At 41.3% G+C, this 24,637-nt stretch overlaps 1 protein-coding gene and 1 long non-coding RNA gene across 2 annotated transcripts; both read left to right on the plus strand.

Moving 5' to 3' along the window:
- Positions 1-9,121: 9,121 nt before the first annotated feature.
- LOC121739497 (DAZ-associated protein 2-like) lies at positions 9,122-17,382 on the plus strand. The gene is made up of 5 exons (XM_042131988.1): positions 9,122-9,283; positions 14,596-14,688; positions 14,763-15,034; positions 15,123-15,241; positions 15,590-17,382. Exons 1-5 carry the CDS (start codon positions 9,268-9,270, stop codon positions 15,597-15,599), a joined length of 510 nt encoding a protein of 169 aa, XP_041987922.1. The 5' UTR covers positions 9,122-9,267; the 3' UTR covers positions 15,600-17,382.
- A 4,879-nt stretch (positions 17,383-22,261) lies between these two features.
- Positions 22,262-23,741, plus strand: LOC121739865. Its single transcript, XR_006037503.1, has 2 exons — positions 22,262-22,891; positions 23,404-23,741. It is a non-coding gene; the product is annotated as an uncharacterized LOC121739865 (long non-coding RNA).
- Positions 23,742-24,637: the final 896 nt, after the last annotated feature.

Below are 24,637 nucleotides of genomic sequence, written 5' to 3' on the forward strand. Positions count from 1 at the left end.
ATCTCTGTCTGTCTGTCTGTCTGTCAGTCTGTCTCGCTTTCACGCCAAACGCCAAAAGTATCTCTGTCTGTCTGTCTGTCTGTCAGTCTCGCTTTCACGCCAAACGCCAAAACTTCCGAACCGATTGTAATGAAATTTTGTATACAGATAGTCTAAAGCCTGAGAAAGGACATAGGCTACTTTTTTACTGGAAAAAAGGGTTGTAAGGGGGTGAAAATGCGTAAATTTGTTCAAATTAAGTTAGTTCCAACAATTCATAATAGATGGCGCCGTGAGTCTTCTACATCGCGCTGACGCTTGCTCAAAAGTCTTTCTATAAGACGTGGTATCATCTTACATTTAAGTTTCGATTTTTTTCGATTGTTATATCTATTCTACGGTATTAAATAACTCAGTACTTTATCTGTGTGTGACGTAACCTTAAATCTATCAATGATAAATAGTTTATGGGTAAAGTTGTGTAATTGGAGGGCTAAATAAGCTTTAAAATTTGGCATAAAATATAAAGTTTAATATAAAAAAATGAAATACTTATTGTGTGCACACTGCACAGCTCTATTGATTTAAGGGGTACCAGGGTTTTTTTATAAAAGCTTTTGACACCAATTTTTTTGACATCGCGCGCTATAAACTGAAGTCCACGCGGACGAAGTCGCGGGCAACAGCTAGTGGTACAATAAAGTAAAAATTAAAACGCCATCTGTTGAATCGTATTAGAACTAAAATGTTCATTGCGTCGATATATTTCTGGATTTTTTATAATATTATACATAAAATATGTTTAAGATTTTTGAAATTTTATTTTAATACACATCCAAGACCCAGGAACATTGAAAACTTTTTGTTCCGCCTGCGGGACTCGAACCCAGGACCCCCGGGATGAGCGCTGGCCACGCGCAATGCGAATTCATTTTCATCGATATTTTCATGGAAATAAGATATTTTCCCACATCAAAATGTAGCCTATGTCCTTTCTCAGACTCTAGAATAACTGTGTACAAAATTTCATTGCAATCGGTTCAGTAGTTTTGGCGTGAAAGCAAGACAGACAGACAGACAGACAGACAGACAGAGATACTTTCGCATTTATAATATTAGTATGGATAGTATGGATTAGAAATGCAGTAGGAGTTCTATAAGATAAGATAGATTGATTATTATTATACCAAGTGATTATATTATTAAACATAATATTCTAACGTATTAAAAACTATAAACAAAAACATACTAACAACTAATAAGTATGATTAGTTCTATGGTACAATAAAGTAAAAAATAAAACGCCATCTGTTGAATCGTATTAGAACTAAAATGTTCATTGCGTCGATATATTTCTGGATTTTTTATAATATTATACATCAAATATGTTTAAGATTTTTGAAATTTTATTTTAATACACATCCAAGACCCAGGAACATTGAAAACTTTTTGTTCCGCCTGCGGGACTCGAACCCAGGACCCCCGGGATGAGCGCTGGCCACGCGCAATGCGAATTCATTTTCATCGATATTTTCATGGAAATAAGATATTTTCCCACATCAAAATGTAGCCTATGTCCTTTCTCAGACTCTAGAATAACTGTGTACAAAATTTCATTGCAATCGGTTCAGTAGTTTTGGCGTGAAAGCAAGACAGACAGACAGACAGACAGACAGAGATACTTTCGCATTTATAATATTAGTATGGATTGTTTCTCTCCTTGTTACACTTCTTACAACGTAAACAATAAAACAGAGATGCAAATACGTACCGCCAAGGCCAACACAATATTAGTGTAAACTGTGAGCCGATATTTATGAAAATTTAAATCCTTTTTGTTTTTTGAATCAGATTTACATCCGTACTCTGAACATTTATTATAATATCCCATTGTTTATAAGATAAGTTATCGTTTTACAACACAAAATTCGTAGACAACGCGCCAACGTCACCCCTGTGGGCACAGGTACACAAACTCCGCGAGTTTGTGTACGCGGGCCCGCGCCGCCCGCTTCCCCGCGGGTACCCCTCCGTTGCTCTGCGCAAGTACATTCGTTTCACTACTGTAGGGATATGTCATATTGCTATACTGTGGCTATCGTGACTGTATTAATACTTTGTCAGATACTTGTATTGACTATTGTAAATAAATACATATTGTTATACCATGATACTTGTTATTTCGCTTCAGTGTAAGCACCATCATTAATATTTAATTAATACGCATGCGAAAAACTTTATATACCTTTTTTTGACGCAAAGTGCGGAGACGTAGGTAAATGAAATTTACCCACAAACACAGTTATAGTTTATATGGAGAAGGAGTGCATCGAGCTAATATTATTTTGAAATTATGCTTTTATCACACATTTTTAGGGTTCCGTAGCCAAATGGCAAAAAACGGAACCCTTATAGATTCGTCATGTCTGTCTGTCTGTCTGTCTGTCTGTCTGTCTGTCCGTCCGTCCGTCCGTCCGTCCGTCCGTCCGTCCGTCCGTCCGTCCGTCCGTCCGTCCGTCCGTCCGTCCGTCCGTCCGTCCGTCCGTCCGTCTGTCCGTCCGTCCGTATGTACAGCCACTTTCCTCCGAAACTATAAGAGCTATACTATTGAAAATTGGTAAGTAGATGTAGTCTGTGAACCGCATTGAGATTTTGATACAAAAATTGAAAAATTATTAAAAATTTTAGGGGTCCCCATAGGTACAACTGGAACAAAAAAAATTTTTTTTCATCTAACCTATACGTGTGGGGTATCTATGGATAGGTCATCAAAAATCATATTGAGGTTTCTCATGTAATTTTTTTCTAACCTAAATAGTTTGCGAGAGAGACTCTTCCAAAGTGGTAAAATTTGTGTCGCCCCCCCCCCTCTAACTTCTAAAGTAGGGGCATGATAAATCTAAAAATAATATATGATGTACATTACTATAAAAACTACCAACGAAAATTGGTTTGAACGAGATCTAGCTAGTAGTTTTTTTTATACGTCGTAAATGGTAAACCTTAAATTAATTTTCATTAAATCAACTGAAATATAAAAATAAATCAAAAACCTTTTAATTTCATTAAAATAAACCTTATTACTGCTGCGGAACCCTCCATGGGCGAGTCCAACTCGCACTTGGCCGCTTTTTATAACAAATAAAATATTACACATACTACAATACGCAGTGTGCGTATTATAGTGTGTGTAATATTTTATTTGATTTTGACAAGAAGATGGCAGATTTTTGAGTGATAAACCATGGATAAACCTATACATACGAATTATACTCTTTTATTTATGGTTGAAGTCTGTTGACAACAAGTTGACAAATTGAAAATGGATTATAGTTTTTCTTATTGAATCTTAGATGCTATTAGACAATGCTTACACCTGAGATCAGCTGAGTCCCAGAGACGAGAGTTTAAAAAAAAATTATAAAGTCAAATTTTTTTTACAAATTAAACATAGTAGTCCTAATGTAGTTGAGACTAAGGTCGAATTTCGACCATTGGGCGATCTCTAGTTAATATTTAATTCAGCCAACATAGAGCCAGATTAAACAGAACTAACGAGTTGGCCGATTTAGAAGATACATCGAAATGTATAATACGTTTGACGTACTATCACAGAATAGTACAAGTAGTAGTATTCATATCGGCCGTCAGGCGCCGTACTATTTAATGCGTTACTAATCGACGGAGAGCTGGCGACGAAATCGGTCATGTGGCTTCAGCTGTATAAACTCCGTCAGCTACTTCCGACAACCAATGATATTCTACTTATATCATAATATTAATACGCGAACGAAAAACTTTGTAACCCTTTTTACGAAAAATGAGGAAACGTAGGTGCATGAAATTTTGCACAGTTATAGTTTATATGGTGAAGGAGTGCATCCAACTAATATTATTTTGAAATTATGCTTTCATCATAATTTTTTTTAACAAATAAAACATTACACACACTACATCACACATACATGAGAAATGACAGATTTTTGAGTGACAAGCCTATACATACGAATTATACTCTTTTATTTATGGTTGAAGTCTGTTGACAACAAATTGACAAATTGAAAATGGATTATAGTTTTTTTTATTGAATCTAAGATACTATTAGACAATGCTTACACGGCCAGTCTGAGATCAGCTAAGTCCCAGAGATAAGAGTTGAAAAAAAATGATAAAGTCAATATTTTTTACAAAATATATGTAGTAGTCCTAATATCGTTGAAATTAAGGTCGAATTTCGACCATTGGGCGATCTCTAGTTTTTTATTATTATATCATTGTGGACAACCTTTTCTGATAATCTGCGTGCTGGCACTTGGCAGGCCGTGGGCGGTGGGTGTGGGTATAGTGGGGTGGGGAAAAAATGGAAAAAAATGTGGGCTCAGCGACTTTATTTTTTGAAGTGAAAACTTCTTTAGCGTCGTTGAGCACTTTTGTGGGATGGGTAAAAACTGTCAAACTCGCGTCAGATTTTCGTGCTGATCGAAAAACCGTAAGACGGTTGGAGAGTAGTGTTGTGACATCGAAATCGATTGTTTTTTTTTCGATTGTCGATATTTTTTAATCGATTGTAAGGGTTTCGATTAATTAAAAAAATCGATTTCTTAAAAATCGATTTTCATAAAAATGGGTTAAAAATTTAATCGATTGTCAGGGTTTCGATTAATTAAAAAAATTGATTTTTTTAAAATCAATTTTCATAAAAAATGGGTTAAAAAAATTGTAAGGGTTTCGATTAATTAAAAAAATCGATTTTCATAAAAAATGGGTTAAAAATTTAATCGATTGTAAGGGTTTCGATTAGTTAAAAGAAATATTTAAAATCGATTTTCATAAAAAATGGGTTAAAAAAATAATGCACAACGTTAATAATCAAGTTTTCACTTCTGCCGGCACTCACGGAGTGCAACCCGTCTTTTTTTTCCAAACAGTTGCTCTCTACTTCCTGTGAACCAAAAAAAAATCGATCGGGCTCCATGATCGGGTGGTGGGAAGGGGTTGCCACCGTCAATTAAAAGTAGGAAAATAATAATTATTTTCATGTGGGCTCAGCTGTGTTTGCTTTTTTTCTGACGCGGGAACAAATAGCCAGACAAAAATGTCAGTGGGAAGGTTTTTTATTCATTATTATCCATAGCCGGCGCATTTTCGTACGAAATTCAACGATTTTCGGCACCTTGCTCTGTCTACGTTTTTCTTAAGAGGCCGGGTACCATCGAAATTCTCATACAAACGTAATACCAAAATTATTTTCTCATACGAAAATATTTAACATGTTTGAGTTTACCTAGGTTCTTGCGAAAAAATTTACTACAAAATATTTAAACACTAAAAATATTTTGTAGTAAATTTACTTTTCTTTATGTACATTTTTAGTGTTTTAGTAAATTTTAAATATTTAGTAGTAAATTTACTACAAAATATTTAAACACTAAAAATATTTTTTTGTGTTTAAATATTTTGTAGTAAATTTTACTTACCTAGTAAGTAATTACTATTTTAAGCTGAAAAATAACTCAAACATGTGTAGCGAGAGTAGGCAACACAGTCGGTTGACGGTTGCTAGGCGACGGACTGTGAGGGATCGGAACTCGGATCTTGGCGATAATTGTATGTTTTGTAACTGTTTCTAATTTATATTTTGTGGATTCTGTAGCAATAAACGATTGTACTGCATTACACTGGCGCCCAACCCGTGGCTATATTTTTTTCAAAGAAATAACAGACCCAATCCCAGTGCTCCGTGAACTGTTTAGCTAGCGAAAATGCCACGAAACACAAGACAACATCCCCGTTACGAGAGTGAAGACGAAGAGGAGACACAGCAAGCAAGCGACGACGGAGAGCCCGGGAACGAGACGATGGTTTTCGCCGACCCGCGGCCCACCCCGCCTACATCCACCGCGGCTGCTGGAGCATCTATCACCACCTCGACAGAACGAGTGATGTCGGCGATGTTAGAAATGATGATGCAATCGCAGCGTACGCAGGAAGAGACCAACAGAGCCCTCCTGGAAACACTCCGAGCCCTCCCACGGTATGACCCATCCGGCAATTTCGAAGCTTTCACCCCTAACACGGCGACCTCAATGCAGAGAAGCTCGACTGCCCCTGCTGCAGTCGCCGCCCCGCCGGGCAATTTCACTAAATGCACCGCGCGGTTCAACGGGAAATCACGCGACGCCGAGAAACTGGAGGCCTTCTTGGACGCCGTGGAGGTATATAAGGAATGCGCAGACGTCAGTGAACAGCACGCGCTACGCGGCCTGAGCATGATGCTGGAGGACGACGCGGCTCTCTTCTGGCGCGGCGTCAAGGACAACGTCTCAACATGGGCGGACGCCGTCGTGCGGCTGCGAGGCATGTACGGCACCCAGCTGCCACCATACAAGATCTTCAGAGAAGTTTTCCGAACTGAACAGTGTGAGACTGAACGTGCCGACGTATTAGTGTCGAGACTGCGTGCCCTAGTAGTGAAGCTACCCTATAAGGTTCCGGATGCGATGCAGAACGATATGGTTTACGGGTTATTGCATAGGCGTATTCGTAAAAGACTGTCGCGAGATGATGTAACTTCTATGGACAACTTCATAGAGAAATTGCGAGCCGTAGAGGACGCGATCGCGGAAACCAATAGGTTATCTATTGTAATCCCTTCCCTCTCGCCCGTACCCACGACCCCGGCTAAAATCGTAGATTTACCCGCGCACGAAAGAGGCTACACGTTCGGCCCCTACTACGAATTCGGTTCTCACGCCAAACTCGAATCAATTATTGAAACGTAATCGGATACGTTGCGCGTATTGTAAATTGTATGGCCATATTATTGACAATTGCCGCAATCTGCAAGGTAAAAGCGAGAACATCGGTAAGTCAGAGTCTAATGATATTTCTAGTACTTTAAGGTGTTATGGATGTGGCCAGCAAGGAGTAGTAAAGTCGAAATGTAAAGTCTGTTCGAACACACAGAGAGCTGGTTCGAAACCAGCTGATTTCAACACTTTTTCTTGCGATATCGATTTGTCAAATATTTCTTTAAGTACGGTCCCGAGCGAGAATAGTGTGAGTTCAAACTCACAAAATCTGGGGGCACGGCAGTGCCTCCGCCAAGTCGAGCACGATATATTTTTGAATCATAATAATCGCCCTTGCAATTTACTTTCGAGTAATGTTTATTGCGACGGCGACGACAAAGCCGCTTTTATAATAAATAATTCCAATGTAAAGGAATCCGAGGCATATGATATTGATGCGACATCACTTCCCACCGTAGGTATGTATTAATGTTGCAAATCGCGAAGGAGTGGCTATTATTGATACCGGCGCAACTCATTCTATAGCTAGTACTAAGCTGTACTCCGTGTTAGTTGAACAGGGTGTTCGATTTAAGGAGACAGAGCGCACAATAGGATTGGCTGATGGAACGCATAGTAAAAGAAGAGTACTTACCGCTGATGTAAAAGTCACTATTGGAAATCGCGATGCAATTATTGAGGACCTGCTTGTCTTACCAGGAGCCTCAACTAGGACGTTGTTAGGACGTAAATTTGTTAAAGAGGCTAATATTATCCTCGACATTCCCCATGATGTATGGTATTTTAGGGATAAACCGGATCAGACTTTTGATTTTGTTAAGTATTATTTCCTTATCAGTCCCGAGCCGATCGCGGACAGCAGTGGATACGGTTTGGGAGCGGCTTTAATGCAGGGGGAGAATCAGGTAAAAGATCTGCATATTAGGAAAATATTAGAAGACATTAAATCCGAAGATCCAATCCGTCGTAGACTATGGATGGATAAAGGTCAAACTTATTTTGTGCCAAAGAGGAATAGCCCTTATAAAATAAACAAATACCTATGAGTTGGGTAGTTTCAGTAATGGCACCTCCATAGGCGAATATCACGCGTCACTTCTCACCCCATTTGTTGGTCCCATCCAAGCTCCTCTAAGGGACAAGCGTAAACGTGGGAGGCCACGAAAGGATCCTATCCCAAACGCGGGGACGTCAGGTTCGGGATAGAGGGGGAGGATGTAGCGAGAGTAGGCAACACAGTCGGGTGACGGTTGCTAGGCGACGGACTGTGAGGGATCGGAACTCGGATCTTGGCGATAATTGTATGTTTTGTAACCATTTCTAATTTATATTTTGTGGATTCTGTAGCAATAAACGATTGTACTGCATTACACATGTTAAATATTTTCGTATGAGAAAATAATTTTAGTATTACGTACAATGAGTTTCTAAAATACTTAGTAACATAGAATATCATTGATTACGTAGGTATGAGAATTTCGATTGCACCCGGCCCCTTAAGATGCGCTTACACGAGCAATAATTGTGGCTCGGCGACACGAATGGACCGATCTGGAGCAATTAGTGGAGCAATATGGAGCAATTTCAATAAATTGCGGCAATTTTTTCCGCGATATTCCTTCTAATTGCTCCAAATATTTCATAATATTATAGTGCTCCAAGGCTTTCTGAACTGTCAAACACATGTCGAAAATGACGTTTTTGTATGATAGAAGCATTAGTTCATTTAAAGCCTTGTCGAACTGTATCGCTCAATGTCGCAGATATTATACGGATTGACGTTTGCTGATTGTTGCCGCAAATTGCTTGATGTAGTCGTGACGTCATAGTTGACGAGAATTGACTGGAATTGAACAATTTTAGTTGCCCGTAGCGTACCTTTAGAGCTCAAATTGTCAAAGTCCGGAATAACTGCAGACTGAATGTCAAAACAGATGAAAAAAAAGGGTTCTGCCACTTCAAATCACGCATTTCTTTCGACTTTCTACCACGCAGTGTTACTGATAACTGATAAGTGATAATGACATCTCACTTGCTCAGCTCTTTCTATTTAGCTAGGTACGGTATTATACCGTACCTACCGTCGGTTTATTAACTTTATGATCCCGGGTCCACACAGAAGTAAAGACAAAAAACTATAGTTTGTTATGTCAATGAGTAAAAAGAACGTGGGCAGCAATGAGCAATGTGGGTAGAGGCGCTGCACCGTGCATGTAAAGGAGAACTGTCAAAAATGGCGTTTTTGTATGATGGCGGTGGAATGTACGGTCAAAGACGGTTTAGAAACCGTGAAAAAAAAGAAAAGTCAATGTCGTCGTCGTCGCTGATGACTTAAAAAAAATAGCAGTCTGTGGTCGCTCAAGAGAATTGAGAAAAAGGCGACATAAATCGTAAAGTTTTATCGGAAATCTGTAATATAACGACAGTACAACTATATAAGCTATTATATCGATATTAATTTTTAAAATATATTAAAATGGCAGACAAAAAAGGTATTTATAATTATCATTTTTAGATTTCTTTGTTCTTTCTCATGAATTAAAGATTGGCATAGGTAACGTCATACATTCTTGTATAGCTATGTGAGTACATAAAAACAAATAAGACTAGCTTTTTGCAGCATTTTAGAGATTCATAATTAAAATCTTTACTAAAATTGACCTATATATTCACAAACGAACCATGCTAAGATTGCTAAAGAATCAATAATGTTAATTCAAGATGGAGGTTGCCTTCTTCATGGCGCAGCGGGATTAAGCCACAGAAGTGGGCAAATCCAAGGTTTAGAGCAAACCTGTATTAAAAGTTGATGAAGGCTCATTAAACCTTTCAATCAACACTAGGAAATGAATAAATAATAAATTAAAGAATATCGAAATATTGGCAAAATCAATAATTACAACATTGATTATTATAAATTTATACATACTTACTCAAATTTGGCGAGAAAATGCTTATTCCTGTATTAACTTCTTTTTCTATCGTGGCTTAAATACTTAAATTCTTAATATTTTCTTTTTCAATATGAATATTATCTTCACAATAAGTCTTAACAATAAGTACTTTGAAACAATAAAGACTTAGTTGCAATAAGTAGTTATAATCAAATCTAACATCACATTAACATAACATAACATTGTATTGTTACTTATGTCAATCTTAAAAAACTCTTCGATATTATTATATTAAAAAGACAATCAATCTGGAATTATCTCCAAAGGTCGAAAACTTGTAATCGAATACATTTGCATAAAATTACTGGTGCTCGTGCACTTTATACATTACAATATAATAATATTTTTTAAGATAATTTTACTAGCAATTCTATAATGAGCAATAAAGAAGTGATCTGGTGGAGCCACAAGGTGGTTGGTGATGAGTTGTTTAACGAGTGTAATAATGTATCCTCCATACCCGTCCCGCTCCCAGACACCCTCCCCACTCTGCAGGTGGCGCGGGCGCGCCGGCGCTGCTCCCGCGCGGCAGTCGACTAAACGATATCATGTAATGACACCACATAGAATTTTCTTTCTTTTTTCTTTTTTTTTGGAAACATAGTTGAAAAGAGAACAATATATGATATGTGCGTATCGGAGTGTGGACGATTGTATGTTTATTGGATATAATGTAACATTGTGTTTTGATAGCTACAGAATATCTAGTATTCGAATACTACTGTCAACGGTACATTGAAAATTTGAATCGATCAATCAATAAATAGTTCAGTTTACTTAATGTTGCATACAATTTGTGCAGTATCGCTGTGGCAATCAAATCATCGAAGGAAGAGTCTTATAAGTGGTTATACGTATTTAAAAAGCAATGAAGTAAGTTTTTTTTTATTGACTACATTGTGAGCGGCCGAACGGCTAGAAGCTATATGGTTGACTGTTGTGTAGTTGTCTCTGGCTTGAAATGTGTACGGTCATTCGGTCCTCCTCACAGTAGTAGACAGACAAGTAAAATAATCACTCATCAGACTGAAGCCCTCACTTATACATAGTTAACATTTTATGGTAAAAAGAGTTGTTTCAATTAGTTTTTTGGTCCCTTTTATTCCAAAGTTAAAAAGATATTGTGAGTTAACTGGCGTTAGATATCTTGAAGTTTATTTACAATAGGTAATCTATAAAGTTAGATTTTGAGGCTGCAGGCTACTGAGGGCAGACTCTAGTTCCCGCTACATAGTCACTCCGGTTGAAGTCGTTAGTTTCACTGCACCTAGATATTTTATATTGGGAAGATATAAGAAATCTGAACTGAATTAGCGATAAAACAACATATATTAATATATCTGCCGGCTACCACTATAGAGTCGCAAGAAGTACCCACATAAGCATAATATAGCTTTTAAATGACATTATTAATTAATAAATTCTTTAACTTTGGACACTACTAGGGACCAAAAATTCATGTCATGCTCTCATTTCTTATTATTTATCGTTTAGTACAAACGAGGAAGTTCACAGCTTATTTTTACCGTTCTCTACACTAACCGGAAGCGGCGACCGCTCCCGAGCGCGGCGCTGTCGCCGCTGCTGCTCGCTGTGGATAATGCACGTCGCGCGGGCACCCGCCCCCGGGCCCCGACGGCCGACGCGTTGCCCGCGCGACCACATCCTTAGTTTTACTAACGAGGAGGATGTTTTTGTTTTGTTTTATATTTTTAGAGTTCTAGACGCTAACATTAGACTAATGTGCGGGTGGGCAAGCGAGGCATCCTAATATTATTTGAGAAACGGGGCGATCCTACCGCGCGAGAACCGCCGGGGCGAAATGACGTCCGGGATGCGTCCCTTGCGTCACCTCCGGAATTTAAGAGCTCGCTTCTAAATTTCGGGTAAACGTTGGGGCAATTTTTAATACGCTCCAAAATCGCTCCCCGTATGTTAAGACTGTGTGTTCACTAACGACGATTGTGAAGTAGCTCGGCATGATTGGCGGCGACAAACGTGCCGAGCTATTTTAGTGGGCGGCGCAGGAGCGCACCGACTTGCGGCGCCCACGAGCGGTGGTGGGGAGAGTGGCGGGCTGAACGTGCGACCGCGGCGGGGGCAGCTAGTGCTGCTACCTTCCCCGATAAACTCACTATGCATCCATTTTGGAGCTCCGACTTTTGCTCCGCCTGTCCAGGAGGTGGCCAACTTTTAGCCCGTCACGATCTTATAATGTTAAGGCGACTCCGTAGAAGATGACGACGACATGTTCGCGCGGCGCCGCCGGTCGCGCCGCCGTCCGTCCCGCGGCGCCCCCCCGCTCTTCTACGGCGTCGCTCGTAGTACTTGTACTGGTTAATTCTATTTTAAGATTTTCTGTGTGTTTATATGTCACAAAATACGAAACTGCAGTGATATTTAAACTTTTCCTATTTATTGATTTTCCTCCTGCTCCGTTGCACCGACCACTCGAGCTATTTAACAGAGGGGAGAGTACGATGATTATCATTATCGACGTTGGAGTATAATATAAAAACATCAGCGGGACCGCCGCGCGGCTCGTATCGGGCGGGCGCGAGCGCCCCGCACCGGCCGCTCGCGCGTAATGGCGGCTCTCGACATAGGCGAACGCGTTGGCCAACGCGTCTGCAGACGCGTTGGCAGTGCGCTTGCAACGGCGTATGTGAGTGATCCACACATAGGAAGGTCGTTCAGTATGCTTTGGATCGCGCCAATGTGCGGACGGATTCAAAATGGATGTTTAGTCGCTAACAGCTGCAGCTGTTTATTTATTCACAGCTTATAATTACTTTGTAAATGTGGACAAGAAAAAGTTTTTAAAGAGTATTCTCGAAATAAATAAATAAAAGGCGAGAAAACGTAACAAACAAAGAAATAAACTCACTTTTACATAATATTTTATAATAATAAAATAATATAATTAATTATTTTATTACCTACTTATTATTTATTAAATTATTACATACAAAAATTATTACATATTATAATAATTATCATAATTATAACTCCGGGCAAACTGATCGCGCGCCCTATGTGCCGATGGAGCGCGAAGCTTGCGACAAATGTCCTTTGATCTTTTGCCGACATTTCCGACCCGCGCGGCAAGCTCGCAGACGCGTCGGCCAACGTCTAAATACCTACGGCCAACGCGCGAACGCCCGTTCTACACATTGGGCCAACGCGTCTGCAGACGCGTTGGCCAACGCGTTCGCCTATGTCGAGAGCCGGCATAACCGAAAGATACAATAGACCGAAAGATATAAACAGTACCAAAGTTAAAATTTCTGCTTTCGACTTTTCCAAGCAGACCCCCATTTTGGGCATTCGTTTACTAGGCTACTAAAGGATCGCGGCAGGACTCGACGGCGATCGACGACGCTCAGTGGTCGGGTCGCCGCCGACTTCCGGCTCGCGAGCGGCGGGGAGGGCGAGGCGCGCGCGGCCGCGGTGCACGTGGGGCCTGCGCGGGGGGCGGGGAGATGCACCCGCTAATGTTTTTATCGTTCGCGAAGCACTGCGACGACCGTTACTATCGCTCGCCATCTTCGTAGGGAGGCGCTAGCCCCACGAGGTTTCGGTTTTTTTTCAGGAGTCCAGATTCGCTTAGTGTAATATGAATGTGCCGCGCCGGCGCCTGCCGCGCGGGCGCGACGGGCAGGGCTCCCCCGCGGCCCGCGCGGCAGGTGCCGGCGCGAGTAGTTGCGAGCTCGGCGCCGCCGCCGACCTTACCGGACTTATTGTAGCCGCATTTCACTCGATTTTGCTGTTCGCCGTCGCCGCGGCCGGCCGCCCGCCCGGCGCGAGCCGCGGGCCGCGGGCCACGGCGTCCTATCGTTTGCGTTCATTTGAGTGGCGACCATGTTTCGTTTTTTGTTGATCGGCATGTTTGTTATGAATGTGTTCTAGATGTAGCGTTTTCGTTTCCTCATGAGCATGACCCCTACGTCCTTCGACGCACTCATCATACATTTTTGTTTACTTTAATTCGCCCAGCTTCTCGCATTCGCTTTTAGAAACAGCAAAATGTGGAAATGTAACCTATCGCAGCACAATAAATCTGGGTAAAATGTTTAGTTAGAATAGATTTGATCGGATTTTAAGCAGCGTCGGAGGCGCGCTCGACTTCGGCGCGTGTGCCGCGCCGCCCGAGCGCGCCACCGACGTTAATGCAGCGGTCGCATTTCAACTCGAGCCGCATCGTCCCCGTCGGCCTTCAACTTCGTCGATTCGACAACTCATCGGCTATCAGTATCGGGGGAACGAGCGGCGGACCGTTTAAATGCGAGCGTCCATCTTCCTTCCACCGGAGACGTCGCACCGGATGGCCGCCGGCCTCCTCTCGCTCGCGCGACAGTTAAACGGCATCCGGCCCGGTCGGCTCGTCGGGCCCCGGTGTCGTCCACGTGGAACGAAGATCGAGCGAAGCTCCGGAACGACCGACGTCATCCTCCGCGTGGACGTCGCCGGCCGCCCGCCCCCGCCCGTCTCGCGGCGCGGGCGGGCGGCCGGGCGCCGAGGAATGCATTGTAAATAACGTTTGGTAGGTTTCCGGCACTCACGCACCGTGTTGAATCGTACATAACCTACCGAATAAAATACCGACCTCGACTCGGTCCCGGCCGGGGCGAGGTCGGGCCGCCGCCTCTCTGGCATCGCTCGTCGTTAACATCGGCGCTCGCGGGTGCGGACGGCCCCGGCCGGCTCGCCCCGCGGCGCCCGCGTGAATGCTCGGGCTTGGGTTGTGGCCGCTCGCCCGCCGCGCACCGCCGCCGGCCTCCGCACGGGCGGCGGTACGCGGGCGGGCGCCGGGCGACGGGGCGGCCGGCTGACGGGACGAGTTGTTTCAGTGACCCCACCCCTCGGAGCTTACCCCCAGCCTCAGCCGCCGCAGGGGCCCTTCCTGCCGGCGCCGCCGCACCAGGCCGCGCCGCAGTACGGAGGTGAGTGCTCGCGCCGGGCGACGGGCGACGACGGCGGAGAGGCCCCGGTCTGACGCGCGGTTGCGGTGTTTCAGTGGCGGGCGGGTCGCCGTACGGCGTGGCGTTCGGCGGCGCGGGCGCCGGCGCGGGCGGCGTGTACGCGCCGCCGCCGTACGACCAGCTGCAGCACCACCAGGCGCTGCCGGCGCTCGGCCAGCAGCTGCCGATGTACAGCCCGGCCGCCGCGATGTACGCCGCCGCCGCTGGCTACCCGGGCTACATCGGCTACCCGGTGCAGTACTACCCCTACTACCCGGCCGCCGTGCAGCCCTCCATCCAGCCGCTGCGCCCCACCATCATGATTCCGGTACGATGCCGATTAAAGCCGGTCGATATTATACTTTAATTGGATATTCGTTTACACATCGAATGACTATCGGTCCAATATATTTCAGAACGGTTTCGAGGCGGGCGGTCGGTTCGAGGGTCTGGCGCAGACGCTGCTGCCGCCCGCGCCGCCCGGCGTGCCCCCCTCACCCGCGCACCTCGCCGCGCTCCAGCCCCACCAAGTGCTGTGAGTTGGAGCCTCGTACTTTACTATATTATATACCTTACTAGCTGTCCCGGTAAACGTTGTTTTGCCATATAAACTATTTCACCCATCTTATTATATTGAAGTGACTAAATAAGTATGTCACCATGGCAACGTCCATCGCTATCCCGTCACACAAACAATGGTCGCCGTCAGTCTCGAGTTGTAATAATTTACCATTATTTATTAAACAAATGCACATCTTAAATATAAAATTCTCGTGTCACAATGTTAGATAGCGCACTCCTCCGTATAACATAATATTATGACAGCACAATATGGCACTCGCTTCTCACGCACGACATTAACAGGGCGTGTGTTCGGTTTCAGATGGCGCTAGGCGCGGCCGCTTGCGGTGCCCCCCCGAGAGGACGGACCCCCGGCCGGATACGGAGATTAACATTACTTTTTGCTAAAAAGTAATGTTAATGTAAAGCTACTAAATATAAAAATATTACGGGATTGTCGGCCGGGGTCGTTCCTGGCCCATTAATCTGTGATCTGCTCTGACGCCTGTCGCTCGCCGTCCGCCGTCCGCCGCCGCCGCTGCCGCTTCGAATCGATATATATTCCTGTAACGAGGCGGGGTTATATATTCCTGTAACAACTTAAATCATACATTTTTAATGATCGGCGGCGTACGCGGCGCGGCGGCGGGCGGCGGGCGGCGGCGCGCCGCGAACTATCACGTAGTATTATAGCGGCGCGACCCGCCTAGTTATGTACGAGGTACGCTCCGGTTGGGGTGTTGTAGGTAATTTATTGAGCCGTCGTCGAGTGAACTTCGCCGGTGGGGCCCCCCCCCGGGAGGCCGGCCCGCTTCTTTTATTCGATTAGAAGTATTAAGTAGTAATACGATCGGAAATATTACGCCCGTCTGCTCGGAGGTAAATAATAAAAAGTAGAGACTTAATTTCGTAATCGTCTCGGCGCCGCGCCGCCGCCGGCCGAGGCGAGATGTGGTCGAGTCTACTCTGAACGTGCGACGAAGGCATTTAAAATTGTTTCTTTCGAAGTAACAAAAATATTGTTTGTATTATAACAAAAATAATAATGATATAACGAAATAATAAGAACGGTAAGATGAGGACGCGCAGTGCGGTCGGCGCCGGCCGCGAGCGGCTCCCCCGCCACCGTCGTTGAATTCACTCGGGTTTAGTTTGCGATTGGAATCTCAGTGTATGTTTAAGTTTACGATACTCGTATATTTGCGACGCCTGGTGCTCGCGTGAGCGGGTCCCCCCGCGCCCTCCCGCCGGATAATATTTAGTCTAATTGTTCGTTTAGTCTAATTACCTTCGCTCCGATGGAAGCGAGGGCGGCGGACAGCGGGTGGACTGCGGTCGGGCGCGGCGGCGCGGTCGGGCGCAGCGGCGCGGCCGGGACGCGCTCGCGTCGGTTATTATAATGTTTTATACCTCATATATATTATCTTTTTGATTTTGCATTTTTTTGTTGATCGAATCATGTTAGGACTGGGTAATGAAATAAAATAAGCAATAAGTACATAGTGTCATGGGACCGTTTCGGAACCGTCGGGTCCACGCGGCGTCGCCGACCCCGCGACCCCGGTGTACCCGACTATCAATCGCTACCGATCGTGCTAGCCAAATTTTTTACTTGACCGTTCGACCGTCGAGTTTCGGTGCGATGGATTTCGTCGTAACTCGAACGGTAGGAGTCGATTCACGTCCGGCGACTCTGTCACTTCTCATTAGAAATTCCGCGGTGCGTCGGCCGCCGCGCCCCCTCCCCCCCTCCCCCGACGCTCGCGACGATGATTCCTCGCGTCGGTATCGAATGATCATTACGACGATACAGCTTTCGGGTTGTATGAGTGTACAATTATTGTTAAGTATACAATTTTCAATCGATGACGCCGCGAAAAGTTTCTTAATATGTACGTCTATACTGTAACTCGTGTTTGGGCTCGAAATGAAACGGTCCAGCGAGCGAAGTAGCGTCACGAGCGTTGGGGGCGGGGCGGCAGCGGGGCGGCCGCGGCCCGTGGGCAGTAGGGAGTGGAAGCGGGTTTGCTCAAAGTGTAAATCTATCGACTTGCAGTCAAGTGCAATATATTATAGTATAATTATTATTTTGTTTCCAATAAAAGTAATAAATTACTGGAGCGTTTTATTTTTTAGCTTCTAAAAGTCTCCCCGAGGCTCAACTCACACTGGGAAGAGTCGAATCGATGCGACGCGTCATGTTTTTCAAAAAGCATATTTAGTCCATTGAAATGTTACATTTGTTTTGCGTTTATTAGAGGACGCAATTTTATTTTTGAAATATGGGGGGGGGGGGGGGGGGGTCAATAGAAGCTTAACCTCAAGTTTGTGGGGTCGCCACTCTTGTCCCCCGGCCGCCATCTTGAAAAAAGGGGTGACAACACTATTTTCGTGATATCTCGGAAACTACACGTCTTACAAACAATTTGTAAGAACATAATTTGTTGCAAATTACTTTGCCTACAAATATGTTTATATAACTTTTAACCCTAAATTAAAAATTTAAAAAGTTATAAGCAAAAAAGAGACAAAATTTTTGAAAAGGTTTATTATCACTCTTCAACTTTGTTTAGTACATTTTACAAAAAAAACATTTCAGACCAACCTTGTGGATGATCTTTTGAGAAAAAGATCCCCCAATCCGGGGGGATATCTCATTAAATTAATTTTCTGCAGATGCAAAGGAAACTGTGGAAGCATGTGTGGCTGCAGAAAAGCAGGCCTGAAATGCTCTACAGTATGCCTACTATTTTACTACTGCGCCTGAGGGTCGAGCGTCTGCAGTCTCGCCACAAGGTTAACTTTAGCTCCTTTGTGGTGAGAGTACCGACGAATCTTCTGTCGACTTTTGAGGCGCCGGAGTTCTGACCGATGGATGTTGTCTATCGGAGGTTCTGGGGGAGACTCCGGAACGAAGTGAGTCACGTCGCCGACAAAATGTGACAGTATTAGGCCCGTATAAATAGTTGGCTTTCAAAATTCATCTCAAGACGCTAGTTGGTTGACATCCTCTCAAACACTGATCAGCAACTTAAGATGTTATCTAATTAATAGTTTAGCATCAGGAGCGTTTCGGTATAACCATATCGACTCAATCACCCCAAATCAGCAACTAACAATCCAAATCAGCAACTAAATATAAACTAAATATTATAAGCCTATTCTACACATCCGTTTACGTTTCGTTTATACGATTAAAAATCGATTTTAATAATAAAATAAAATTTTACTATATTATCTGTATTTTCTCACATATTTATAACACAAATTACCAAAAGTAATTAACCTTGATATTTTTGTATTATCCTAACTCATTTTCGTTTAAATTAAATGAAAAAGCTCATAACTCTATAACATATTTTATAAAACACGTTCAGTCAAACGGAACGCGTTGAAGTCAACAGCTGACTGCTGTCACTGTGAAGTGTCAAGTATATGTTTATTTCTAGGTCATTTTCAAAGAACTTTATGATTGTTAAAACTTTGTAAAAATCTTTAAGTTTTTTCGTTAGAACTTACAAGTATTAAGCATGTATTATTTATAACTTTACGGAAAGCTGTGTAGTGTGTAATAATGTTTTGTGTTTCTTTATTTACATACTTTTTAAATAGTCCAAAGGGACATTATTTGTTAACCCTATTCTTTGTTTCAGGCCAACATACGTGGTTTGTCCAACAGTGACTACTAATAACACACATTCTTGCTTTCTTGAAGATAAATTCAGATTCAATTATGTTGTCGCTCGTTTTTTCAAGTTTAGATTTAGTCTATGGATAAGTAATTTGAACCTTTTTTGTTGATTTATTCTTCTTCTAATTTAAAAATCGGACATGTTCTTTGGAATTGATGTTTACAAGAGAAAAATTAGATTAATATAATTATTGCTGGCGGATTCTGGAAGAAAACAGCAACTCGTATGTAAATTAGTAAGTGGTAATATACAAAGGCTCCGTAATAACTTGTGGATTTTGCAAAAAAATAGGTCATTTAGAGAGTGCATGTAGATCGAAACCAAAAACGAAAACGGAGGAGGTAGAGGTCAAATTAGTGAATTCATTAAATCTGAAGCAAAAGTTTTATAAGGAAATATTATTGAATGAACATAAAATATGTAAGGCGTTTATCGATATGGGCAGTGATTGTTCATTAATTTCACTGAAGTTAGTCGAGAAACTAGGTTTTACTTCATTTTTGCTTCAAAATCCTATCAAGCTTACCGGTTTTACGGATCATCCTTGCACTGAAGTGACAAAGGCGGTACAGGCAAATTTAACTGTTGATAGTGTTACACTTCCAGTAAGTTTTTATGTTATTGATAATTTAGCTAACTGTGACATTTTGGTAGGGAGGAATTTCACTGAAAGCGCACAAATTATGTACACTAGAGTAGGTAACACGTTAATTTTTAATCGGTAACGAAACAACAGGTATTGCTGCTGGAAAGTTCAATTTTAAAATGTAATTCTGACGAACAAATTCCGGCATTACGCACTTTGTTCTCAGTATCCGCACTGTATTGCAACCGATCTGTCAACTTTAGGGAAAACGTCATGTGTCGAATTAGATATCGAATTGAATACTAATAAACCTGTTTCACAGCGCCCGTATCGTATGTCCGAGTCCGAAAAAAATATTACACGCGAAGCAGTCGACGAATTACTGAAAAATGGTATAATACGCCCTAGTAATTCGCCTTACGCTAGCCCTATTCTTTTAGTTGACAAACCGAATAACGAAAAGAGACTTTGCGTTTACTATCGTCAATTAAATAAAATCACGGTAAAAGAAAAGTACCCTATGCCTATCGCTGAAGATTTGATAGATAGGTTGCGCGGATGTAAATTGTTTACTTCGCTCGACTTGAAAAGTGGATACTATCAAGTTAAAGTCAATGAAAGCTCTATACCGAAAACCGCATTTATAATACCGGACGGACATTATGAGTTTTTGAGAATGCCGTTTGGGTTATGCAATGGGCCGGCGGTTTTTCAGCGACTTATGAATACCGTGTTAGGCAACCTTCGTTTTAAACGTGTAGTTTGTTTTATGGATGACTTATTAATTGCAACGGAAACTTTAGAGGAAAATTTCGAAATATTGGAAACTGTACTAAAAATATTGCAGGATAATGGGCTCACTATTAATTTGGAAAAATGCTATTTCTTTAAAAATTCGATAATTTTTTTGGGATACGAAAATTCGTCTGAAGGGGTTAAGCCAGGGAAAAAGAAATTAAATGCTATCAAAGATTACCCAATACCGCAGAATGTTCATCAGATACTACAATTTCTAGGACTGATAAATTATTTTAGAAAATTCACACGAAACTGTGCTATTCTTTCCAAACCGCTGACAAACTTTTAAAAAGATTGTCTGTGGGAGTGGGGTTTTGAACAAGTTAAGGCGGTATCAATTTTAAAGCAAGCGATGTCTGAAGTTACTTTAGCCATATTTGATCCAAAATTGTCAGTTATATTATACACTGACGCTAGTCGGGATGGGCTTGGTTGTATTTTAGTACAGGTCACTGAAAGTGGAGAGAGGCCTATTCATTTTTATAGTAGATCTACAACAGATGTGGAAAAGCGATATCATTCATTCGAGTTAGAGTTTTTGGCGATTACTGTCGGTCTACAGAAATTTAGGCACTATTTATTGGGTACTACATTTAAAATAGTGACTGACTGTAACGCAGTTAAATATTCTATTAGTAAAAAAGAAATAAACCCGCGAATAGATAGGTGGGTGTTGCAAACGCAGGAATTTTCTTTTGATATTGTTCACAAACCGGGTGTTCAAATGCAGCATGTCGATGCGCTAAGTAGGAACCCACCTAGTACAAATGTGAGCAGTGAGCACGTAATGCAAATTACCGAAACCGATTGGTTGTTATCAGTACAGCTTCAGGATGCGAATATTTGCTCGATTAGAGAAATATTACTGTCAGGAGAGGCCCATAGCAAAAAACATTTTTTTCGGAATTATGAGTTAGTAGGCAATAAAGTGTTTCGTAGGACAGAATATGGGAGGCGAGCTCTTCTACCGAAGCAATGTATTTGGCAAGTTATCAGAGCCAATCATGATGATGTTGGACATTTTGCCGTAGATCGATCGATCGATTTGGTTTCGTCACATGAAAAAGATAATTTCAAAGTATGTTAAAAATTGTATAAATTGTATATGTTACGCTCAAAGACCGAAATATTAACACGCGTACTACAAAATATTTTTTCTGTTACTAAATCACTGCATAACGTGTTTTTCATTATTAATTGAAAATATCCATAGTTCCATAATATCCGTGCTAATATTATTACTGTCTGTCTGTCTGGCGCTGGTTATGGATATTTTATAAATAATAATGATAAACACGTTATGCAGTGATTTAGTAAAAGAAAAAATATTTTGTAGTACGCGTGGTAATTCAAATATAATTTTCCATACCTATGGACGATTAATCAATCAAGAACAAATCAAGAAAAACGAATAGCATATCAGCCACGACACGAATTTCGCGTTATGGTCATTTTGTGATTGCCAGAACGCGTTGTGGCCGTTTTCATTAGAGCCACGACGCGAATTTCGCGTCATGGCTGTTTCACTGTGACCACAACGCGTTGTGAGCCATTTTTTCGCTCATTGAGCGATTTCGGTCTTTGAGCGTAACATATATATTTTAAAAATGTTCATGGCAAAAAACCGGGACAATTGTTTCCTATTCCTAAATATGCTAGACCATTCCACACACTACATATTGATCACTTGGGGCCATTTGTTCGGACGACAAAGAAAAACACACATTTGTTGGTGATCGTAGATTCTTTTACGAAATTTGTTTTCATAGCTGCAGTGCGAAATACAAAGAGTATAAATGTAATCAATGAACTAAATAAAATTTTTATTGTTTTTGGAAACCCTAAGAGATTAATATGTGATGCGGGAAGTGCTTTCACGTCGAAAACTTTTGTTAAATACTGTAGATAAGGGTATCCGGCAGCACGTGATTGCCACTGCCATGCCTCGCGCTAACGGCCAGGTGGAGCGATATAACCAGACCATTTTAGAGGCTCTACGCAGTATGGGTGCGGATATCGACTCAAATAAATGGGATTCGTGTATTGGTCAAATTCAGCATGGTATTAATTCTACTAAGTATAAACAAAACTACCTCAGCTGTTCCCAGCGAAGTGTTCTTTGGATATAGATTAAAGCTTGATTCGGACAAAATGTCTAGTGATATTCAGGAGTCTGTAATTGGCGTTACTAGTTTAAGAGAGTCGGTAGATAAAAATATTCAAAAATGCGCCGAAAAACAGAAGGAATCGTTCGACACCAAGAGGAAAAATGCACCTGTGTACGGTGTAGGCGATCTCGTCGTTGTCAAGATTCCTAGCCAAAGTAATGAAGGGCAAAGCACCAAATTATTACCATTGTAAAAAGGACCTTTTCAAATTGCAGAAGTTCTAGGGCACGATCGTTATAAAGTAGTGGATATGAGGGGTGCTGAAAGGTCTTCCAGGCGATATGAAGGCATCGCCTGCGTTGAGAATATCAAGCCGTGGATAAAAATAATCGAACTTGAGCATTAGACATGGCTTTGGAGAAAGACCTGGATGTTGTCAGGTATGCATTTAATTGGAAATCATAAAACAATATCTTGTAAATTTTTACATGAACAGTTAACTTGATTCCTAAGTCAAATCTTTATGTCAGTTTAATTTTTTTTTATTACTCGAAGTATTTTCTAAAGGTCTAGTGCATTTGCTACAAACTCGTTAATATCATTTCACATGTCCATGGATAAGGGGATGGATTAGGACTGGCCGAAGGCGGTGCCTAGAGAGCTGAGAAACTAGGACTGACCTAAAGCGGTGCCTAAAGAACCCAGCTGGCCGTCGATGGAACAGTAACTTGGTCATGTGAGGTGCGTGTGGTGTGATAAATAGTTTTATTTACATTTAAGCGAACTAGCTGCCGAGGGAATAGTGATCGTTTGAATGTAAACTGTGTACTAAAACTTAGGAATGCAAAGTTAGTTTGATTGGAAAAGCTTACGTTTGCATTCTAAGTACGATAATAATGAAATGTTATGTAGATTTCAGGCAACAACATTAATGTGAGCTCGTTTTTCGCAGATGCACCAGGCACCAACGCAGTCGAGGACGAATGCGTATGCAGGAAGGCCGGATGTTGTCGCTCGTTTTTTCAAGTTTAGATTTAGTCTATGGTTAAGTAATTTGAACCTTTTTTGTTGATTTATTCTTCTTCTAATTTTAAAAATCTGACATGTTCTTTGGAATTGATGTTTACAAGAGAAAAATTAGATTATTATAATTATTGCTGGCGGATTCTGGAAGAAAACAGCAACTCGTATGTAAATTAGTAAGTGGTAATTTGGCGAATGTAAGTACAAATTGGCTAACGTGTATTATTAACAAGACGGTTGGTAATAAAAGTGTATACAAATTATTAATGTATGTTTTTTTTTCTTATAATTAAAGAGTGTATCTGCCTTACCAAGGCCGTCGATGTAGAAGAATATTATCATAGAAAATTGTGAGAAACTACTGAAAGAACATTAATCAATAAGCTATAAAATTGTTCTGTACAAAAAAGCTTAATAGCCTTATTACATTTTAATTTCCTAAATATGTACAACTTTCTACTGGTAACAAGAAAATATTTGACACCGTCTTTTATTTACCATATTGTATCTAAAACATTTTTTTTAAATATTATTACTTAGTAGTAATTTTGTTAGCAAAATGATAGATTATATTTATCAACAGCTCACACAGAGCTGTGTGAGTTTATCTAACCCTAAGATCTTGGCAAGATGATGTTATATCTCTATGAAGTTATAACTACATATATCCGGCTCTGAAGTTTAATTGATCCATTTGTATCTTTCAGTAAGTTGAGTGAAATATTCTTTGGACCTTCTACATCCAACTTAACAATAATTGAAGTTTAAAGTTTACCTTTTTTCTTTACTTTAGAACTTGATAACACAGACACAGTATATACTTTAAATATTAAAAATTTCAATAACAATTTTCATTTTCTTTCAGAAGATACTTTAAATATTTTGTTTTGTTTCTGTGGCTGAGAGTTTATAATGTAAATGATGAAACATATTATGCTAAAAGTTAAAATAAAGATAATGATGAAGTAAAAGATTATTTTGTATTTTATAATCCCTACCTTATACTTAACCTGTGGTGTTTGAAAAGATTAAAGAACCTAAACACACCGGCAAAATTAGAGGAACATAACAACATTTTAAATTTTTTTTAAATTGTTCACTGATTTTTATATATTTATTTATTTACTAATTGATTATAAAAAAATAAATTATAAATATATAAA

The sequence above is a fragment of the Aricia agestis genome, chromosome 2 (assembly GCF_905147365.1).
Source record: "Aricia agestis chromosome 2, ilAriAges1.1, whole genome shotgun sequence".
NCBI lineage: Eukaryota > Metazoa > Arthropoda > Insecta > Lepidoptera > Lycaenidae > Aricia > Aricia agestis.

Bases quoted from the DNA above. Each gene is read 5' to 3' on its own strand.
- LOC121739497 (XM_042131988.1), top strand. The intron at 14,689-14,762 runs GTGAGTGCTCGC...GCGGTGTTTCAG, and splicing joins GGCCGCGCCGCAGTACGGAG to TGGCGGGCGGGTCGCCGTAC. The intron at 15,035-15,122 runs GTACGATGCCGA...AATATATTTCAG, and splicing joins GCCCCACCATCATGATTCCG to AACGGTTTCGAGGCGGGCGG.